Source organism: Phodopus roborovskii, unplaced genomic scaffold (genome assembly GCF_943737965.1).
Source record: "Phodopus roborovskii unplaced genomic scaffold, PHOROB, whole genome shotgun sequence".
NCBI lineage: Eukaryota > Metazoa > Chordata > Mammalia > Rodentia > Cricetidae > Phodopus > Phodopus roborovskii.
Window position 1 is genome coordinate 60198250 of NW_026126407.1, and position 20768 is coordinate 60219017.

Genomic DNA, 20768 nt, shown 5'->3' on the forward strand with positions numbered 1-20768 from the left:
GAGGCATCACCATCCCTGACTTTAAGCTCTACTACAGAGCTATAGTCCTGAAAACAGCCTGGTATTGGCACAAAAATAGACAAGTAGGCCAATGGAATCAAACTGAAAATCCTGATATGAACCCACATACCTACGAACACCTGATTTTTGACAAAAACAGCCAAAAGCATACAATAGGAGGAGGAAAGTAACTTCAACAAATGGTGCTGGCACAACTGGATGATGGTGTGTAGAAGACTGCAGATAGACCCATGTCTATTACCATGCACAAAATTCAAATCTAAATGGATCAAAGGCCTCAACATAAATTCAGCTACATTGAACCTCGTAGAAGAGAAAGTGGGAGGTACCCTAGAACAAATTGATACAGGAGACCGCTTCCTGTACATAACCCCAGTAGCACAGACACTGAGATTGACAATAAATAGGACTTCCTGAAACTTAGAAGCTTCTGTAAGGCAAAGGACACAGTGGACAAGACCAAACGGAAGCCCACAGACTGGGAAAAGATATTCACCAATCCTACATCTGACAGAGGCTGATTTCCAAAATATACAAAGAACTCAAGAAACTGGTCAACAAAACACCAAATAACCCTATTAAAAAATGGGGTACAGAACTGAATAGAGGAAATCAGAAAGGCTGAAAGACACTTAAGAAAGTGCTCAACATCCTTAGCTATCACGGAAATGCAAATCAAAACAACTTTGAGATACCATCTTACTCCTGCCAGAATGGCTTAAATTAGAAACACCAATGGCAACTTATGCTGGAGGATGTGTACTCGCACTGCTGGTGGGAGTACAAAAGTGTACAGCCATTTTGGAGATCAGTATGGCAGTTGCTCAGGAAAATGGAAATCAACTACAGGACCTGGCAATCACCCTCTTAGGCATATACCCAAATGATCCACATCCATGCAACAAAGACATGTGCTCAACTATGTTCATAGCAGCACTATTTGTAATAGCAAGAACCTGGATGCAACCTAGATGCCCCTCAATTGAAGAATGGTTAATGAAGATGTGGCACATCTACACAATGGAATAGTACTCTGCAGAAATAACAGCATTATAGAAAGAACCTGGAACCAACCTAGATGCCTGTCAACTGAAGAATGGATAAAGTAAATGTGGCACATTTACACAATGGAATACTACTCTACAAAAAAAAAAAAAAAAAATGGAATCTTGAAATTTGCAGGCAAGTAGATGGAACTTAAAGAAATCATCCTGAATGAGGTAACCCAGTCCAAAAAGAGGAACATGGTATTTACTCACTCATATATGGATTTTAGACATAGAGCAAAGGATCACCAGCCTATAATTCACACTGCCAGAGAAACTAGGATATAAGAGATTCATATAAGGTTCCTCACACAAGGGGAAAGGGACAAGATCTCCTGAGCATATGGGGAATGGAGGGAAGGGGACAATGAGTGGAGAGGGAACTAGGAGAAAGAGAAGGGGAGGAGAGGAAAGCATGTGGGACTAAGAAGATTGAATCAGAGGAGGAGTAGATGAGAGAAAAGAGAGAAAGAGACAGACAGACAGACAGACAGACAAAGAGAACATAAAAGAGGGAGCCACTATAGGTTTGAAGAGAAAAGTGAACCTAGAGAAATGTCCATAGACCTACAAAACTGACCCCCAACTAACAATTTGAGCAATAGTGGAAAGGCTACCATAAATGCCCTTCTCTGATAATGAGACTGAAGACTAACTTATCCACCATCATGGAGCCCTCATCTAGTACCTGATGGAAACAGAAGCAAACAAACACCCACAACTAAACACTTAGCCAAACTGGAATCCAGGTGCACAGTGGGAGGGCAAGACCAGGTTGCAGAAACACATAGAAACAGCTGGCCTGAACAAGGAGGAGCTAATGGGCCCCCAGACTGATAGCTGGAAATCCAGCATGCGACTGACTCAGACCCCCTGAACATGGGTCTCATCTAGAAGGACTGAGCAGTCTAAGGGGCCTCAGGCAGTGGAACTAGGATGTATTCCTGGTGCACAAAAGGACTTGGGGGCATATCCCCCACAGAGGGATACTCTTTTTACCTAGAGACAGGAAAGAAGGCCTAGTCCCTACTCCAAATGACTTGACAGATTTAGATGACCCCTCCTAGAGGGCATCACCCTACAAGTGGAGGGTGGTCAGGGGACATGAGAGGGTGCGAGAGAAAAAGCAAGGGAGGAGGGAAGGGAGGGAGAGAAGAAGGGAGGATGTGGAGAAAGGGGAACCACTCCTCCATTGCTGGTGGGAGTGCCAACTTGTACATCTACTGTGGAAATCAGTATGGCAATTTCTCAGAAAATTAGGGATCAACCTACCTTAAGACCCTGCAATACCACTGTTGGGAACATACCCGAAGGAGGCATATTCACACCACAAGGACATTTGCTCAACTATGTTCATAGCAACATCATTTGTAATAGCCACATCATAAAAACAACCTAGATGTCCCTCACTGAAGAATTGAAAAAGAAAATGTGGCATATTTACACAATAGAGTACTATTCAATGGAAAGAAACAATGACATCCTAAAATTTGCAGGCAAATGGACAGAAGTAGAAAATAAAACAACCTAAGTGAGGTAACTCAGACACAGAAAGACAAATATAGTATGTATTCACTCATAAGTAGATACCAAACATATAGCAAAACATACCCAGCCTAAAATCCATAACCCCAAAGAAGCTTGAACCCTCTTCCAAAAACAGATGGAAGCAGATGCAGAAATCCATGACTAACCAATGGCCAAGTTCCTGCACTAGTGAGAGATCACTGACAAATAAGGAACCTGCATAAGACTGAACCAGACTCCCATAATATAAGTGACAATGGTGTGACTGGGACAATATATGAGGTCACTGGCACTGGGTCCAAGATCTAACTCTTATTGCTGTTAAATAAGGATCAGGATAAACAAATAGGCCAAATAGATGTTTATTCAGGGAGAAATAACTTACAACCTAGACAGATGAACACCAGCAAGTTCCACCGGATGCTCTCCTGTCCGAGTCCCACCAGCAAGAGAGCTTTTCCCGGCTCTTCCTCCGACCTCCTTCCACAGGTCACCTACAGCCATGGCTCCACCCCCCCAATGGGCCTGGTCAGTGCCACAGAAGGACTATCTCACTACGATTCTCCTTTTAATCTAAAGAAAAGATTTAGGCTTAATACAAAACTATATACAAAACAGTGAATAACAAGTGTGCTCTAAGAAAAGGAAAATCGAGAACAAAATGACCTACATATCTAGTCCTAGGGTGAAGGCATAACGGAGTTTGCAATAGAGTTGTCCTAAGCTGGAAAACATAAGTCTAGTACCTAATATATCTAACTAGGAAGAGAGAATAATAGTTGTGATAGTTTAATCTTCAACCTCATCAAGACCTGAGAAGGAAAATAACGATACTAGAGAAGACAGGAAGTGCAGATGGGCAACTTCCAAAAGGTGCAGCAATACTGGTTAATAATAAAGCACTGTTGGCCAATAGGAAAGCTAGATAGGCAGGACTAGGAGACGAGGAGGAAAAAGGAGGAAGAGGGGTCAAGATGGAGAGTCTGGAGAAGACAGAACTGCCAGCCGCCTCTCACTGGTAAGACCACGTGGAAATACATAGAAATGGGTTAATACTTAAGACAGAGCTAGTCGATAAGAAACAAGTAACTGGCCAACAGAATTATATCTAAACAGAGTCTCTGTGTGCTAATTTGGGGCTGGCTCGGTGGTGGGACAAGACCAGAGGTGGCGGGCAGAAAAACCGTACTCTTTACAAATGGCGCCCACGTGGCTAATAAGAACTTCCACTTAAAATTTAACAAAAGCTTAAAAAAGGGTTTTAGAAACAAAAGAATAAAGACAAACAAGGTTTCTTGGTAGCAGCATTTTTCTTGGTTGGACTCTGGTTTGTGAGAGACAAGCAGATATTCGCGCAGCTTCTTTAAGAAAAGTTTCCTGACTCAGCAAAAGCGGCAAAAAACCGCACAGCTTTTAAATAACTCTGCTAACAGTTTATTGGTGTGTGTGAGAGATGGCAATGGCAGTGACCACATCTCCAAGCCGGCAGCATGCCTGCTGGATGGCAGTGCTGACCAGGGCAGTGACCACAGCTCTCATTGCTGGTGGTAAAGGTACCCGCCGCCATCTTTGATAAACCACAGCACAAACAACAAAGACTTTCATTTTAGAAATGTTGTTTACCAGATAAAAGACTCGTGGCCAGAAAAAGATAAAGATTTACAGTAAAGACAGATTCACATTAAGTAAAAGCTAAAGGTTTACAATGTGTTTTAAAAAAATACATAGGCTTGGGAAAAAAATAAATAAAATGGTTTTAAATAGACAGAGAAGAGCTGGGTGTGGTAGCACACGCCTTTAATCCCAGCAATTGGAAGACAGAGGCAAGCAGATCTCTTGTGATTTCGAAGTAAACCTGGTATGCAGAGTGAATTCCAGGACAGATAAGAGTTACACAGAGAAACCTTGTCTCAAAAAATAAAAACTAAAAAGTAAAAGAAACAGAGTAATAATAAAGCCACCTAAAGATGAAAAGCTCAGAGAGAATCTGGTTACTATATGGTGTTATATTGTCTTTGTATCTTTTGACTGCTGAGGAAATAACAACAACTGTTAAAACAAATGCTGCTGGATCAATCCAATTTATATATTTTAAAAATGCTTTGACTTCAAAATTTAAGTCTAAGGACAAGTTACTGGGGAAAAGGATTTCTATTTTTGTTTCCACAGAAAATGAAAAGCTGTGGATTCCTTCCAGATTAATGTGGTTTGAGCAAGCCAGACCCCCTGAAACAGTGTTCTGTTAATCCAACATTCAAAACAGCTGGACAAAGCAGCCTTGCAGACTACAGCCAGGATTTCTGTCTCCTCTTGTTTAGGTATTGTGTTTATATAGCTCATTTAGAAATGTAATGTATAATGTAGTACAGATTATAGATAATTACCTATGATAGTCAAAGCTTAGAGTTAAGTTAGTTAGGTTTCAAGATACACAGAGATGTATTTGAGATAGATAGGAATTCTTCAAACCTTTCAAAAACCTACAGAATATGGCATTTAAAATGGTTTAGGGTTTTTCTTGACAGTGAGACATAACTGCTCCTGGCAACACCACCTGCATCAGAAAGGAAGTTGGACATTAAAGAAACTCATAATGGAGTTTGCCTTCAATATGGCAAGACTAGCCATTTGGACAAGATACTGCTCTTGTCTGGACTGTTTGACTTTATGCTGTATAAACTAGACATGCAGGACCCACAGAAAAGTGACTGCTGATTCAAGATGGACACTGCTAGAGGGTTCCTGCTTCATGGAAGAGTCTGCCAGACATTCTGCAGGACACAGAGAAAAATGACTGACAAACTGCCAATACAAGAAGGCAGTTTAAAGTTTCCTGCTTTGCTGAAGAGTCTGCCAGACACACTATGGCCTATGGGCTGAAGATGGAAGATTACAGAAGAACTTCAGGTGACTGACAAGTTAAGATGTCTCTGTCATTTCTAGAGTTTATATACTATCCTTCTGTGGTCTTTGAAGGAGTTGAAGACAGTTATGGTTATTGTTTTTCTTAGTTAAGCTTAAAGATAAGTTACATATAGGACTTTAGACTCATAAATATAAGATGGATAATAGTTTCTTTTAATCTTGCTAAATGTTAATGGTCTAAATATTGTTAACTATGATTCTTATTTGATAACTGTTATGTGATATATTTTGCTATGTTAAGGTTAAAACCCTTCTTTTTATTTTAGACAGAAAAGAGGAGATGATGGGAGATGTCATTCTGTATATGTTTCTCATACTGGTTAATGAATAAAGCACTGTTGGCCAATAGGAAAGCTAGATAGGCGGGACTAGAAGACGAGGAGGAAAGAGGAAGGAGGAAGAGGGGTCAAGATGGAGAGTCTGGAGAAAGCAGAATACCAGCCGGCTCCCCGGTAAGAGAAATACATAGATCAGCAGAAATGGGTAAATACTTAAGACAGAGCTAGCCAATAAGAAACTAGTACCGGGCCAACAGAATTATATCTAATACAGAGTCTCTGTGTGTTAATTGGGGCTGGCGCGGCGGCGGAACAAGACCATCCATGGGAGGAAAAACTGTACTCCTTACAAACTCTAATGCACAAATTGACTTAGTGGAGCCCATTCTATATAGAGAGATACCTTGCCCACGCTAGACACAAGGGTTTGGGGGTAGAGAGGTGCCTTGGTCTTGCCTCAACTAGATAATGGGGCAGACTTAGTAGACTTCATAGGGGAGGCCTTATCCTCTCCGAGGAGCAGATGGGAGGAAGGCGGTAGATGGGGGGATCAGGAGGAGAGGAGGGAGGGGGAACTGGGATTGGAATGTAAAAATAAATGAAAAAAAGAACACTTGCTGATCTTTCAGAGGACAAGAGGACAGGTTCCGTTCTCAGCACCCACACTGTGATCAAAAGTATCTGTAACTCCAGTTTCAGGGGATCCAAAAACCTTCTCTGGCCTCTGTTACATCAGGCATACGTACATGCAGGGAAAATGCTCACATTCTTTAAAAATTATTTATGTTTATTTATATGTATGTATGTGGATAAGTTTATGGGCACTACATTTTTGCAGGTGCCTTTGGAGGTCAGATGACATCAGATCCCCCAGAGCTGGAGTTACAAGCAGCTGTGAGTTACCCAGTGTGGGTGCTAGGAACTAAACCTGGGTCTACTGAAAACACAAGTGCACTTAACCACTGAGACACCTTGACAGCCCTAAAATAAAGCTTGTTAACTAAATAAAAATAAAGCATGATATGATGGCTATTCTTGGTTATCACTTGACTACATCTAGAAATAACTAAAACCCTGGGCACACCTGTGAGGGATTTTTTTTTTTTCTCCTTAATTAAGTCATTAAAAGTGGAAAGACCCACTTCTAATCTGGAATTGTTTTTTTGTTTTTGTTTTTTGGTTTTTTTTTTTTTTTTTTTTTTTTTTTTAAGACAGGTTTCTCTGTGTAACCCTGGTTACCCTGGAACTCACAGAGATCCACCTGCCTCTCCCTCCGAAGTGCTGGGATTAAAGGCATGGACAACCAAGCCTTTGAGGTGAGAAGATAACCTTTAATCCAGATCTCTTGAAGTGGAGACCCACTTCTGATCTGGGCCATACTTTCTACTGGTAGCCTAAATAAAGAACATGGAAGAAGGAAGCTGTGCTCTCTTTATCAGCTACTCTCGATCTTGCTTGCAAGTCCATTCCTTCACTGGCATTAGAGCCTATTTCTTCAGGATTCCACTGTATATTGAAGACCAGCTGGGACATCCCGTCTCATGGACTGAACAACTACTGGGTTCTTGGACTTTCCACTGGTAGACAGAAATTGTTGGACTAGTTGGACCACAACCTGTAAGCCATTCTAATAAATCCCCTTTATACATAAAAATTTATTCTATCAGTTTTATTTCTCTAGAGAACCCTGACTCGTACACATAAATGGCAAACTATGGTCACACAACTCAAATCTGAGCCATCACCTAATTTTTCCATAAATCAGGTATTATCTAACATGGCCCATCTCAGGGATATAATAGACTGGAGGTGTGTGATAATGACCTCAATGACCTGGCTCCAAGTACAGACCAAAGTCCCTCAGGGTGCTCAGCAGGAGGCAATCATATGATACCAATTTCTTTACAGCTTTCCTCAGTCTAATTTCAGTGGTACCTATGGCCTATCCTCTCTGCAGTAGTAATGAACAAACCGACAAGTATCAATCAAGAAAATAAATATTTAACTTTGCTCTAGCAATAACTGACAGCTATCAAACTGTTGAAATAGCTCATGTACCCAGCTTATCAAAACAGCACAGGCAAGGCTTAGTTCAGCAGCTAAGTTTTGAACTATCTTCCCAGGTCCCTAAGAAAATATTTTAAGATGAAATCTGAGGGGCTAGAGAGATGGTTCCATGACTAACAGCAGATGCTGGCCTTTTTAAAGACCTGGTACCCACCTCATAGCTCAGAACCTTCTGTCATGCCAGTCCTAAGGTGCCCTATACCCATAAAATAATAAAATAAATCTTTACAAAATAAAGAAGAGTACAGGAAAACAACTCAGGACACGCTACATATTAGGAATGAGGAATTGCAACCCAGGCAGAGAACATAGTCACAGTTGAAAGGCATGGGGTGGGGGGGAATGACACACTGCAGTCACTTACTTCAGGCAGAGGGCAGTAGAACTGGTGAATTGTGTGCATGACATCCAAGAGCATGTTATGTCCAACAACCAGCTTCCCCTGGAAAGGCAAGGTTAGGAAAAGCATGTCAAAATTGCATCAGGGCTTCAGAGTACGATGAGACAGTCTCACAATTAAGACAAGTGAGCCTGCTGCTCACTAGGTAACCCACACAGGCCTCAAACTCATTCCCTTCCTGGCTCAGTCCTTCAAGGGCTGAGATTACAGGTATACATACCCACTGTGTCCATTCTTAGTGATTTCTCCATTTTTCTTAGTTTTATTAATCTTATCACTTTCAAGAATTTGATGCAACTTTCATTGTTGGTTTTGTTTTTTTGTTTGTTTGTTTTGTTTTTTGAGACAGGGTTTCTCTATGTAGCTTTGGATCCTGTCCTGGAATTCAATTTGTAGACCAGGCTGGCCTCAAACTCACAGAGATCCACCTGCCTCTACCTCCAGAGTGCTGAGATTAAAGGTGTGAGCCATCATTGCCCAGCAGTTTTGTTTTTTAAGACAAGCCTTGCTATACTGCCCAAGCTGCCCCTAAACTTCTGGGATGCAGCAATCCTCCCACCTCAGCCTCCCTGAGAGGACAGGGATATAGCCTGGTTTGAAGTAGCAAGTTTGGCTGAAGCATTTTTAAACAATAAAACCTGAAATCCTGAGAACTTGACTTGTCAAAAGCTGTGAACAAAACTTCAAATATATTATCTTTAAGACTTTTAAAACATCTTTAAAACAGCCTACTTATTTTTAAAGATATATTTATTTTATTTTTTTTTGACTTATTTATTATGTATACAGTATTCTGTATACATGAATACATGTTTGCATACCAGAAGAGGGCACCAGATCTCATTACAGATGGTTTTGAGCTACCATGTGGGTGCTGGGAATTGAACTCAGGACCTCTGGAAGAGCAGCCAGTGCTCTTAACCTCTGAGCCATCTCTCCAGCCCCTAAAAGATATATTTATAACAATGCTATAAAATGTAAAATAACTAATTCCTAATTTTATTAAACTCAACAAACTTTCATTTCCTACATTATCTATATTATAGTTCAATGGGTCAGGGCATGTCATTGCTCATCTTTAAAATTTACTACTATTAGTCTATGTGTGTGCACACACACATACTTGAGTGGTTGGTGGAGGGAGTCAGGGTAGAAATTTGTACAGTAAATTTGCTCTTTCCACCTGTACACGGATTTGGAAAATCAGACTCAGGTTGCCAGGCTTACAAGACAAGTAGTTATCCACTGAACCATCTTGCTGACCTTCATTACTCGAAATCAACTGAAATACAATACATGTACAATAAACTACTGCATTATGATAACCAATTTAGCTACTAAAATATAATGCCCCAGCCTGTGGTTCATCAGGGGATAGGGAAAAGACAGTTGTTTCGTTTTAGAGATTGGAAGAGTCGGAGTTGAGTCTTTGAACTAGATAAGGATGACCTTGAACACCTGATCCTTGGCCTCTGTTCCCCAAGTGTTGAGATCAGGCATGTGCTACCATGTTCAGCTTTGTTTTCAGATTTTAGTTGTGTATTATTTATTTGTAAGTTAAGAAGGGTATTTTGAAGACTGGAGAGATGCTACCATGGTTAAGAGCACTGACTACTCTTCCAAAGGATCTACGTTCAATTCCCAGCATCCACATGGAAACTCACAACATCTGTAATTCCAGTTCCAGGGGACCCGACACCCTCGGCAAAACACCAATGCATATAAAATAAAAATAAATAAATTTAAAAAAAAAAAAGGGTATTTTGTTTTGTTTGACAGAGGGCCTCACTGTGTAGTCCTGGCTAAATGACTCCATTCTGAACACAAAGCATCAAGCACTACAATGGAGCTTTTTACAAAGTCCCAATGGTTCTCCATGTGACACATCAAACTTAGAGCTCAACTTAATTCTTTGGCATAATTAATCTTATATAAAATATCTGAATCTAACAAGCTGTGGGTTGAATTTTTTTGTTGTTTTTGTTTTTTTTGGGGTTTTTTTGGATCAGTATCAGTATCTGTGTGCATTTAGAGTCCCTATGCAATGTTAAAATGTCAAACACTGTGTGGTAGACACTCTAATGAATGAACCTAATTGTGTGGTAAATGATTCCAGGTGAGAAGATGGGAAGAAAAGACTTGGAGAAAATAAAGATAAATATTAAACAAAAAATAAATAAATAAATAAACAAAAAGGGTCTGTAATTCAAGGCCAGCCTGGTCTATAGAGTAAGTTCCAGGATAGCCAGGGCTATACAGAAAAACCTGTCTCAAAGAAAGAAAGCAAGGAAGAAAGGAAGGGAGGGAGTGGGAGACTGAAGGAGGTAGGGAGAGAGGGAGGAAGGGAGGGAGGAAGAAAAAGAAAAAAGTAATATAAGAAATATTTTAATTTCTAAGATATGTAACTTTAATTTTTTTCTCACTATTTCCTCTAGATCCTAGGAAACATAGTTTTATCTAAATCCTTTCATTAGGCTAAGTGTTTTAAAGAGATCTGTTATCTTCCAGTTCTCAGATCTGCCCAAAAGTACTATGAATGAATTCTTTATTTTTTTAGAGTTATATATAGTTAAGCAACTAGAAATGTACCATTTCTCCTCGTGCAAGGAGAACAAGGGCCTCAACTCTGAAAAGCTGAGTCATTATGCTTCTCAAGCATGCTGGCTAAATAAAAACACAGTACCAAGTGTGACCAGAACCTGTTTCTCTAGGTATCTGAATCTTAGCAGCTGCTGAAGAGAATCTCCGCTCTCTCCTCCCAGGATCACATAGTTCTGTGTTCAAAACAGTTTAGCTGTCTTCTTCAATAACAAGTTCCTCATAGCTAATATCTTCTTTTAGAAGACTCTATCATTTGTGTTATCTCCAAATGAGGACATGGTATGTTTCCTCTCCACTGCCATATTGACAGATCTGCACTGAACTCTGAGAGGGTATCGATAGCCAAGTATCTAAGGGACAAGGCAACTCCTTTTCCCAGATCCAAGCAAGAGCACTACCTCGCTTACCCATGTAAAAAGGAACAAGGAAAGATGTCTACCATAGAATTCTCTAGCATATTTACACAAGCAGCCAGCACATTTTTAAAGCTTTACTAGTACTAAAATTATGATAGGTATATTTCAGGATGTAATGAGAGTTCTGTAAAGGAAATCAATTTGTAAATTATTTATCCTCCAGATTCCTCTACTTGTTCCTTGCTTCTGAGTTTCAATTTCAGACTACTGATGTCAGTTTCATGCAGCTATACACGGGCACCTTAGGGTAGGATAAAACTATGTGCTTTTGTAACAAAGGCTTTCTGAAAACTGGTTTGGATAAAATTCAGCAATGATGACTTCTGACCTGATACACTGCACAGTAGCAGTCCACCCTATGTTAATTAATAACTTCTTCCCTGAGACTAGGTAAACATTTCAAGGTAACTGTGGTAGTTAGAATATAACTGGCCCTCATAAGCTCATAGGAAGTAGCACTGTTAGATGTGGGCTTATTGGAGGAAGTATGTCACTGTGGGGGCAAGCTTTAAGGTCTCCTATGATCAAGACATGCCCAGTTGTCTCAGTTCACTTCCTGTCTCCTGAAGATCAAAATGTAGTTCTCTTCTACTCTCAGTGGAAGCACAATGTCTGCCTACATGCTGTCATGTCTACCATGATGATAATGGGCTGAAAACCTCTTAAATGTTTTCCTTTATAAGAGTTGCTATGGTCATGATGTCTCTTCACAGAAACAGAAACCCTAAGACAGTAAGCAAGTGAGAAATTTGCAATAGCAGTTAGACACTTCATTTTAAACATTGTGCTTAGCCATTTAACTAGAAACAAAACCAAAATGTGGATGACTTACCGAATTAGCAATGGCATGGATGACTCTTGAAAATCCCACAGCATCATTCAGTTCCTCCTAAGAAAAGAACTAAATTAAAAACAAATAGAGCCAACAAGAGGGCTCAGTGGGTTCTTGCCACACAAGCCTCACAGTCTGAGTATTCCCCTAAAGAACCAATTACTCAAAGCTTTCTATTGAGCCCCACAAGCATATCCTTTGACACATGAGCCCATCTCTCTCTCTCTGTCTCTCTCTCTCTCTCTCTCACACACACACACACACAATTTAACAAAAAATAAATGTTTTCATCTGGAGAAATGGCTCAGCCATTAAGAACATATTTTGCTTTTCCAGAGAACCCAAGTTCAGTTCCCAGCAATCACAATAGATAGCTCACAAATGCATTTAGCTCCAGATTCAGGGGATCCCATGCCCTCATCTGGCCTCTGCACAAGTGTACAGATACAACATTCACTCTCAAAGACATATGAAAAACACACATACACATAAATAAAAATAATAACTGTACATCTTCACTGCGTAATGGCGGTGCACGCCTTTAATCCCAGCACTTGGGAGGCAGAGGCAGGCAGATCTCTGTGAATTTGAGACCAGCATGGTCTACAAAGCTAGTTCCAGGACCGTTTCAGAGAAAGCCTGTCTCAAAACACCAAAAATAAATAAATAAAATTATCGGAGGGGGGAAGTGGGGTAAGGGGATGCATATCTTTAATCCCAACACTCTGGAGGCAGAGGCAGACAGATCTTTGTTTTGAAGCCCAACCTGGTCTACAGAGTGAGCTCCAGGACATGCTCCAAAGCTACAGAGAAACTCTGTATTGAAAAAACAAAACATAAAAAATAAAAACTAACTTCAACAAGTGACCATCTGTTGGCTCCCATGACCGTGAGCCAGAAATACATAGAAATTAATCCTATCTATATTTTCATTTCTTACGCAAAAGGAACAGAGAGCGCACTTACCTGCTCCTTTGCATACTTCTCCTGCTCTCTTCTCTTGCGCTCTTCTTCATCCACTTTGCTGATAACTATGTGTCTCTCCTTCTAAAAGACAAAGAAAGTGTGCAGTTTTCTGGAAACATCTAGACCCCTTGACCTCCAAAGGGCTGTGATTATAACTTCGAATGGCAATTTTGATGTACTGGCCTACATAGAAAGTTCAAGGCCAGCCTGAGCTGTATCTCAATAAGCCAAGAAGAAAACAACCAAAAACTTACAAGCCAAAGTGTAAGCAAGCACAACAGAAACTATTTTGAGATAATGACAAAGCTAAGTAGGTTCACAGACTCCTTTTGCATCTGCATGTCCATGACACTTCCAGTATTTTAAAAATTCAACCTAACAAATGTCAGTTGAAATCAACCACAGACTGCAAATAAGACTTTGTATAGTGAACACTGAGGTTATCTAACATTTGACCACAAAATTCGCATCCACATCATATTCTATGAATATGAGAAAAAAAAAACTTGGATAAGTAGAGCTTTATTTCTCATAAATTATATTTTATATTCATTAAGCATACTGCAAGGGCCAGAAACATGGCTCATTAGGTAAAGGTACCTAATGCCAAACCTAACAACCTGAGATATATCCCTAGGAAGAGAGAACTGGTTCTCACAAGCTGACTTCTGACCTCCACATGCCCCAATTCCCAACACAGACAAGAACGTGCATGCATGTGTATGTGTGTCTGTGTGTGTGTGTGTGACAATTTGAAGAGTAAAAGAGGGCCTGGAGAGATGGCTCAGCAGTTAAGGGTCCAGAGGACCCAGGTATAATTACCAGAACCATAATGACAGCTAACAACTGTCTATAATTCCAGTCCCAAGAGATCCACTTCTCTTTTCAGGCTGCCATGGGCACTGCACACACATGGCACACAGACATACATGAAGGCGAAACACCCATGCACATAAAATAAAAATAAATCTTTAATTAAAAAAAAGAAAAAATATTACAATGTATATATTACAGATGGAAAAAAAATAACTTCCATTTATCCACTGAATCATTTTATTTGGTTGTTTTTTATTTGCTTTGTTTGAAATATGATCTCTCTAAATAGCCCTGGCTGCCCTGGAAATCACTGTGTAGACCAGACTGGCCTATAATTCATAGAGATCTGCCTGCCTCTAAGTGCTAGACCTCTCCTGGCCTGAATAATTTTTTTTTTTTTTTTAAGCAGTTAGTGGGGTTGCTCTTTCAGAGGACCAGAGTTCAACTCCCTTTACCTACATGGTGGCTTACAAACATCTATAATTCCAATTCTTCTTCTGACTTCCATGGGCACATGATACACATATTATATGCAGACAAAGCATTTATACACATAAAATATATAAATCTTCTGAATTTTTAATTTTTTTAATCCTAAAAGCTGTAAGCTACATTAGCTTAAGATCATCACTATATAAATGAGGAAAAGCAGGTTCAGACAGCTTGCCAGTCAGGGCAAAGGGAAACCATCAACATCTCAGTGCAACACTGTGTTAGCTGACTCTCAGCACTGAATAACTTTTAGTTACCTTTCCAGTCTCTAATGTCTCAACATGAATGCCTTTGGGAAACCTAAATGGAAAACAAACAAAAAAGAAAAACACATCAGTGCAGACTCAATGACTGCTAAAACCTAAAGAATGTAACTAGCAGCCACATGGCTATAACTGAAGTTTTACTAAAGTAGGGCAATCACCACTACACTTTACAATAATCCTACTTATAATACTTCAGCTGCTGTTTCCCTGCCTCTTCTCTTAAATGCACTAGAATGTTATCATATGAACTTTTTTAGGATTTTAGCACTTTCTAAAATGGATGGTATTTCATAATATAGTCAACTCACTGCCATAGAGGACATCCTGCTTCCTAATGCCTACCTTGTAACTGAAATGGTGACAGTATCTGTAGACTTCATGGGGTGCACAAAGGGGAGGGTGGAGTATCACTGGGCTGCAGGGTGTTTGCAGCAGCCGAAGAGGACAGGGATGTGGAAAGCACAGAATTAAGACAAGAAAGGAGGTTGGACAAGCCAGCCAACAGTCCTCTGACTTACTCAAAGATTATTCTCATATACACATCACTATCAGATTATTATTTAGTTTGGAGGGGCAGAGGGATAGGAAGGTGTGGAGAATAGAGGGAGTTACATATGCCCTAAGACATAAACAAAGTGGTAACAGAACAAAAGCAGTCAATTTAAGAATTGACTGGGGACATGATATGCTCAAATCACCCACAACTGAAAATTTCAGGAACAATGGCACCAAAGATCATACTTTGTTTTATTAAGTCCCTGTCCTGGAGAGCTATAACACATCTGATTCAAGTACTTACTTCCAACTCAAAGTCTGATAAATAAGTTTTCTTTGGAACCTATAAAACAAGAAAAGGAATTAACTTGGGCTATTAAGTGAACCCTAACAGATCAGTCAAAGCTTAGGAAAGATTGAATTTAGTGTCCACATTAGAACATGGAATGGACAACAAACACAGGCACATTCCTGAGGTGGAAGGACTCATTATTTGTCTTTATCAAAATTATGATATTATTATATTGCTTTTAGAGACTAGGTAGAAATTATGATCAAACATATTGCTGCATAAAGAGTTTAGAGTAGACATTTGCATTCCAACACCTTTATGCATTCCAACATAAAACAAAAGGGGGAAAGGTACCAATACTCTCTGACATGCTGATTTGATTTTTCTCTGTAGAGAGATGAAAGAACAGAGGTAGGCTGACAGTGAACCCTTCTCTCCTGAGGTCCTCATGTGTTTAGCACTCCTCCAGGCCAATGATCCACTCCTGGACACAACCCATTGGCTAAGCTGAAGAGTAATTTTCTTCTGTTCAAGGATGGGACAAAGTATTCATTCTGAGTAGACAGATATCCCCACTGTGTTAGTGCTACAAGTCTTAGGAGCACACCTGTGATAGAAAGACTATTTATAAGGCTGTTGTAAAAAGACCACACATGCTGGGCATGGGAATGAATGCCTTTAATCCCAGCACTCAGGAGGAAGAGGCAGGGGGTCTCTGAGTTCCAAGGCCAGTCTGGTCTACAGAGGGAGTTCCAGGACAGCTAGGGCTGATACACAGAAAAATACTGTCTTGAAAAAGAACAACAAAAATTTTTAAAAAGAAAGAAAAAAGAGAATACACGTCAAACAGCAGAACTCCTCTCCTAAAAAGGAATGCATGCAACAAACAGCAACTGACCCAGTGCATGGTTCTAGATCCAAGCTCTTCTTCTCTTCATTTTGTAGGAAATCCTCTATCTTCTCTCTGATGAGTAAGAATCAGACAATGACCATCAGTACCTTGAAGGAATGAAGTTATCAGAACAGTCATTGTACTCAAAACCCACATTCAAAGTAACCACCAATAGTTACGTTCAAAAGCAATGTAAATATTGGGCTAGGGTTGAAGCCAGTGGCACAGCACTTGTCTAGTGTGAACAAAATCCTGAATTTTATCTCTAGAACATGCCTACACACACAAAAGCAGTCTAGGGTTTTTTCCCTTTTTTGTTTTTTGACACAGTCTCATATATCCCAAGCTAACCTCAAATTTGTTATGTACCGAGGACAGCTTGAACTTCTGATCCTCCTGCCTCTATCTCCCAAGTGCTGAATGCCAAGATTACAGATATGTACCACTATACTCAATTCATGCAGTGCTGGAGATCAAATCCTAGGCTTTGTGCATTATAAGCAAGCAATCTACCAACTAAGTTATATTCCCAGCCCCAAGAACATAATTGCTTATGCTTATAGGTCTTCTTTCCATCATTCCAAGCAAATCAAAAAGATAATCAAAACCAAAGAAAATGGGTATATTTTTACATATGCTTTGGGTGAAATTATTGTTGTCACTAGCAAAATTATAACCATTTCTCAAACAATTAATCAATTTAGAGCTGCAGAAGCAGGTTAAGAGTGCTTGCTATACAACCAACACCAACAAGCCAGGCAGGGCTTAACATACTGGGTGGGGGCAGGAGGACCACTGAGCCATACTGACTGCTGGCCTAGTTCCAGGTACAGGGAGAAACCCCACCTCAAAGTAAGAAAACAAAGAATGATACAGGATATCCAACCCTTCTCTGCCTCATGCAGACACCCACACATATGTGCATATATACCTCTTAGACATACACAATTTGTGTCTTAAGAAAGAATTTATTAATGCTAGTAATATATTTTTGATTTTCCTAATAAAGCCATTATACTGGTAACTAACCTATAGGGCACATCTGTTTGTCAAAAACTTGACTATGAGAAATAAAAAGTATACATGGAGCAATGTTCTAGAAAAGGCTTGATCCAGACAGATCTGCACACCTGCTGAGGCCCCACCCAGTAGCATGGAACAGGTCCAAAAATGATGCAACTTAGTGTTATTGACCATATTTAGATATGCCACAATTAAAGCCTGCAACTCATAGTCACACTTGGGTGAACTCCTGTGCAGTTGAAGCACAAGTTGGCGTGAAAGACAGAAATCCTGCCATAATCAAGATACTGCCTCTTACATCAATTTATGTTCCCACCTGTGCATGTGGAGCACAAGTAGGTGTAAGAGACAGACATCTTCCATTAAGCCATAATTAAAGCCTGCTTCTCAAATCACACCTACATAGGTACCCTGCAGGTGCTGCCCTAGGTAGAGATAGCCTCCACCTCATGCCTCATAATGTCAGTTTAGAAACTTACATTACTTGGTCAATAAACTTCTTCTGATCCTCAGGGATTGTCACAGGACATTTTGCCAGAGTACCTGCCCCATTGGCCTGAGAACGTTTTTCATCAAATTGTTCTCTCAGCTGTCTTTCTTCTTCTTGATTCAGATATGGAATTCCTACACATAATTTTTTTTAAAGAATAAATTAGAAGAAATAATGACTTCACATAGAAAACTCTTCATATAAACTTATTTTTATTTATATGTATGTGTATGTGTCTTGTGTTCAGGTGCCTGAAGAGATCAGAAAGGGTCTCAGATTACATAGAACTGGAGTTACAGGCAATTTTGAGTTGCCAGATATGGGTGGTGGGAACTGAACTCCAGCCCCTGGGAAGAAAAGTAATGACTCTCAACTTCTGAGCCATGTATCCAGCCCTTCACACAAAACTATTTTTGGCAGGGTGTTTGGTGGCTCATGCCTTTAATCCCAGCACTCAGGAGGCAGAGGCAGGAGGATCTCTGTGAGTTTAAGGCCAGCCTGGTCTACAGAGCTAGTTCCAGGACAGCCTCCAAAACAATACAGAGAAACCCTATCTCAAAATAAATAAATAAATAAATGGAAAAAATATATATTTTTGTTTGTTGCTTTAATTTTGTTTTCTGGTTTGGGGGTTTTGTTTTTGTTTTGTTTTTTTGTTTTTTTTTTTTTTTTTTTTTTTTTTGTTTTGTTTTGTTTTGAGACAGGGTCCCACCATGTAGCCCTGGCATTACTGGAATTCACTATGGAGACCAGAATGGCCTTAAACTCAGAGATCCACCTAGATCTGCCTCCTAAGTGATGGATTACATTACACTTGGCTTATACAACCAAGTTTTTAACTAATGAAAAATCTATCATATTCAGAAAACATTTCAACTATATTTTAAAATTAAGAACATCAATCCTCCTAGAAATTGGGAGTATGGGTATGGGGGGGAGGGAGTGGGGAAAAATACATAGCTCAATAAAAACAAGGTAAAAAAATGGAAGGAAGGAAGGAAGCACTCCTGCAGAGCCACCTGCTGCTGTCTTTGTCCCCGTGCAGAGGCAGCCCCCTAACTTGTCCCTTCAGGGATAATAAAATCTCTTTTGTGGTGAGAAAAAATAAACAAATAAATAAGTAAATAATCAGAGAAGTAAAGAAACAGAGAAGTTAAGTAGTCATTAAATATGCTTATTCATGTATTCATTCACCTTTTCAATAAATACTTAGCACTGATGCTATGTTGAGCATTTATGAATGAGAACATGAACCAAAAAGGCAGCCTGTTCTCCACAAAGGGAACTTTTGATCAGAGGAGCTAAAAAGGCCACTGTTGAGGGGAAAAACTCGAATGACAAGTAAGAAAGATATGCAGAGCCAGGAGAGGACCTCTCTGAGATGGAGAAATGTAAAATAATCCTAACTGGATACTAAAGTTAATTGACAACAAAATTGATTCAAGTTAGTATTTCCTCAAGAAATATATAAAACAGGGCATCTCTCGTCATCCTGTTGGCTGTTGAAGTCACCCTGAGCAAGAGAAGGGCTAGGCATATAAACAATGCCAAGCCAGAGAATGCCTGGAAGTCACAGAGCCTGTGACACAACCCTGAGAAGAACCTCCAGCAGAAAAGTTATTCCAGGGCTTCTGGCTTTCAGACAGGGCCTCTTGCTATATAGCTAGGGCTGACACTGACCCTGTAATATTCCTACCTCAGTTTCCCAACTACCACATCTGCCTCTCAAATATTCTTTTTTCCTTCTTTCTTTTTCTTTTCTTTTTTGCAGTACTAAGGATGAGACTGGGTCTCACATATGCTAGCAAGTGTTCTTCCACTGACTATCACCTGCCCCCTTCACTCTAAAACCTTTAAGGAAAAGGAAACTCATTCTACTATGTCCTACTATCCAATGTAATAGCAGTGCCATTCTACAAATAGTTAATAATAGACACATCCCTGATAAAGAGGTCTTGCCAGGTGGTGGCGGTACACACCTTTAATCCCAGCACTCATGAGGTAGAGGCAGGTAAATCTCTGAGTTCAAGGCCAGCCTGATCTACAGAGTGAGTTCCAGGGCAGCCAGGACTGTCCCACAGAAAAACCATGTCTTGAAAAAAAAAAAAAAAAAAAAAAAAAAAAAAAAAAAGGCCTATTACAGTGGGGATGTGGCAAGAGGAAGCCACCGTCCTTCCTCAGCATGCTGTCCAGTCCCACATCCCCACAGGTAAGCTGTTAGAATCATTCCAACTACACAGACCATACCCCTCCCCGATGAGGTGTCTCCAATTATAGGAAATACAGTAATGAATAAAGGAGGATTGTGACCAAAAGACTAGAAGGCAGTGTTAAATATCGAAGAAATACTATCTACTTTTCCTGCTAACCTCAGAATTAACCAGGTTTACAAAATTAGAGGGTGGAACATAAGCAGTTAAAAGCATTTGATGCTCTTCCAGAAGACCTGAGTCCAGTTCCCAGAACCCATATCAGACAGCTCACCTTTACCTTTAGCCTCAGAGAATACAAATCCTCTTCTGAGCTCTGTGGGTAATCACACACAGTGGCATAGGCACAAGCGTAATATATCAATGAAAAAAAAATTGTTTTGTTTTTTTCAAGACAGGGTGCTGAGATTAAAGGTGTGTGCCACCAACACCCAGCACAAAAAATGCTTTTTAATAAAAAGTATAGGAAAACTATACAGGTTCAGGGACATAGCTCAGCCAGTTAAACAACTGCTAGTGAACCATGAGGAGCAGAGTTTGGAGCCTCAGTACCTATGGACAAGCTCGATGAGGCAGCACACATCTCTAACTCCAGTATTGGACATGAAACTTAGCACTCTCTACATGATGGACTCTAAATTGATAAAATAAAAAGGCTTTTAAAAACTGGTGATTCTCACTCAGCCAGGCGTTGGTGCACACCTTTAATCCCA

At 40.0% G+C, this 20768-nt stretch overlaps 1 protein-coding gene across 5 annotated transcripts in view; it reads right to left on the reverse strand.

The window, feature by feature from the left end:
- The window catches only part of Parn (poly(A)-specific ribonuclease), a 163883-nt gene that overhangs the window by 136047 nt on the left and 7068 nt on the right, over positions 1-20768 (reverse strand). For 3 of the 5 annotated variants that reach the window (XM_051181460.1, XM_051181458.1, XM_051181462.1), the window contains exons 7-13: positions 17835-17979; positions 16339-16404; positions 15453-15491; positions 14645-14687; positions 13080-13160; positions 12114-12170; positions 8229-8306 (exon numbers count right to left, since the gene is read on the reverse strand). In XM_051181460.1, coding sequence (XP_051037417.1) covers positions 8229-8306; positions 12114-12170; positions 13080-13160; positions 14645-14687; positions 15453-15491; positions 16339-16404; positions 17835-17979 — 509 coding nt within the window. The remainder of the gene's footprint in view (positions 1-8228; positions 8307-12113; positions 12171-13079; positions 13161-14644; positions 14688-15452; positions 15492-16338; positions 16405-17834; positions 17980-20768) is intronic. The other 2 variants (XM_051181459.1, XM_051181461.1) reach the window with 2 other exon arrangements.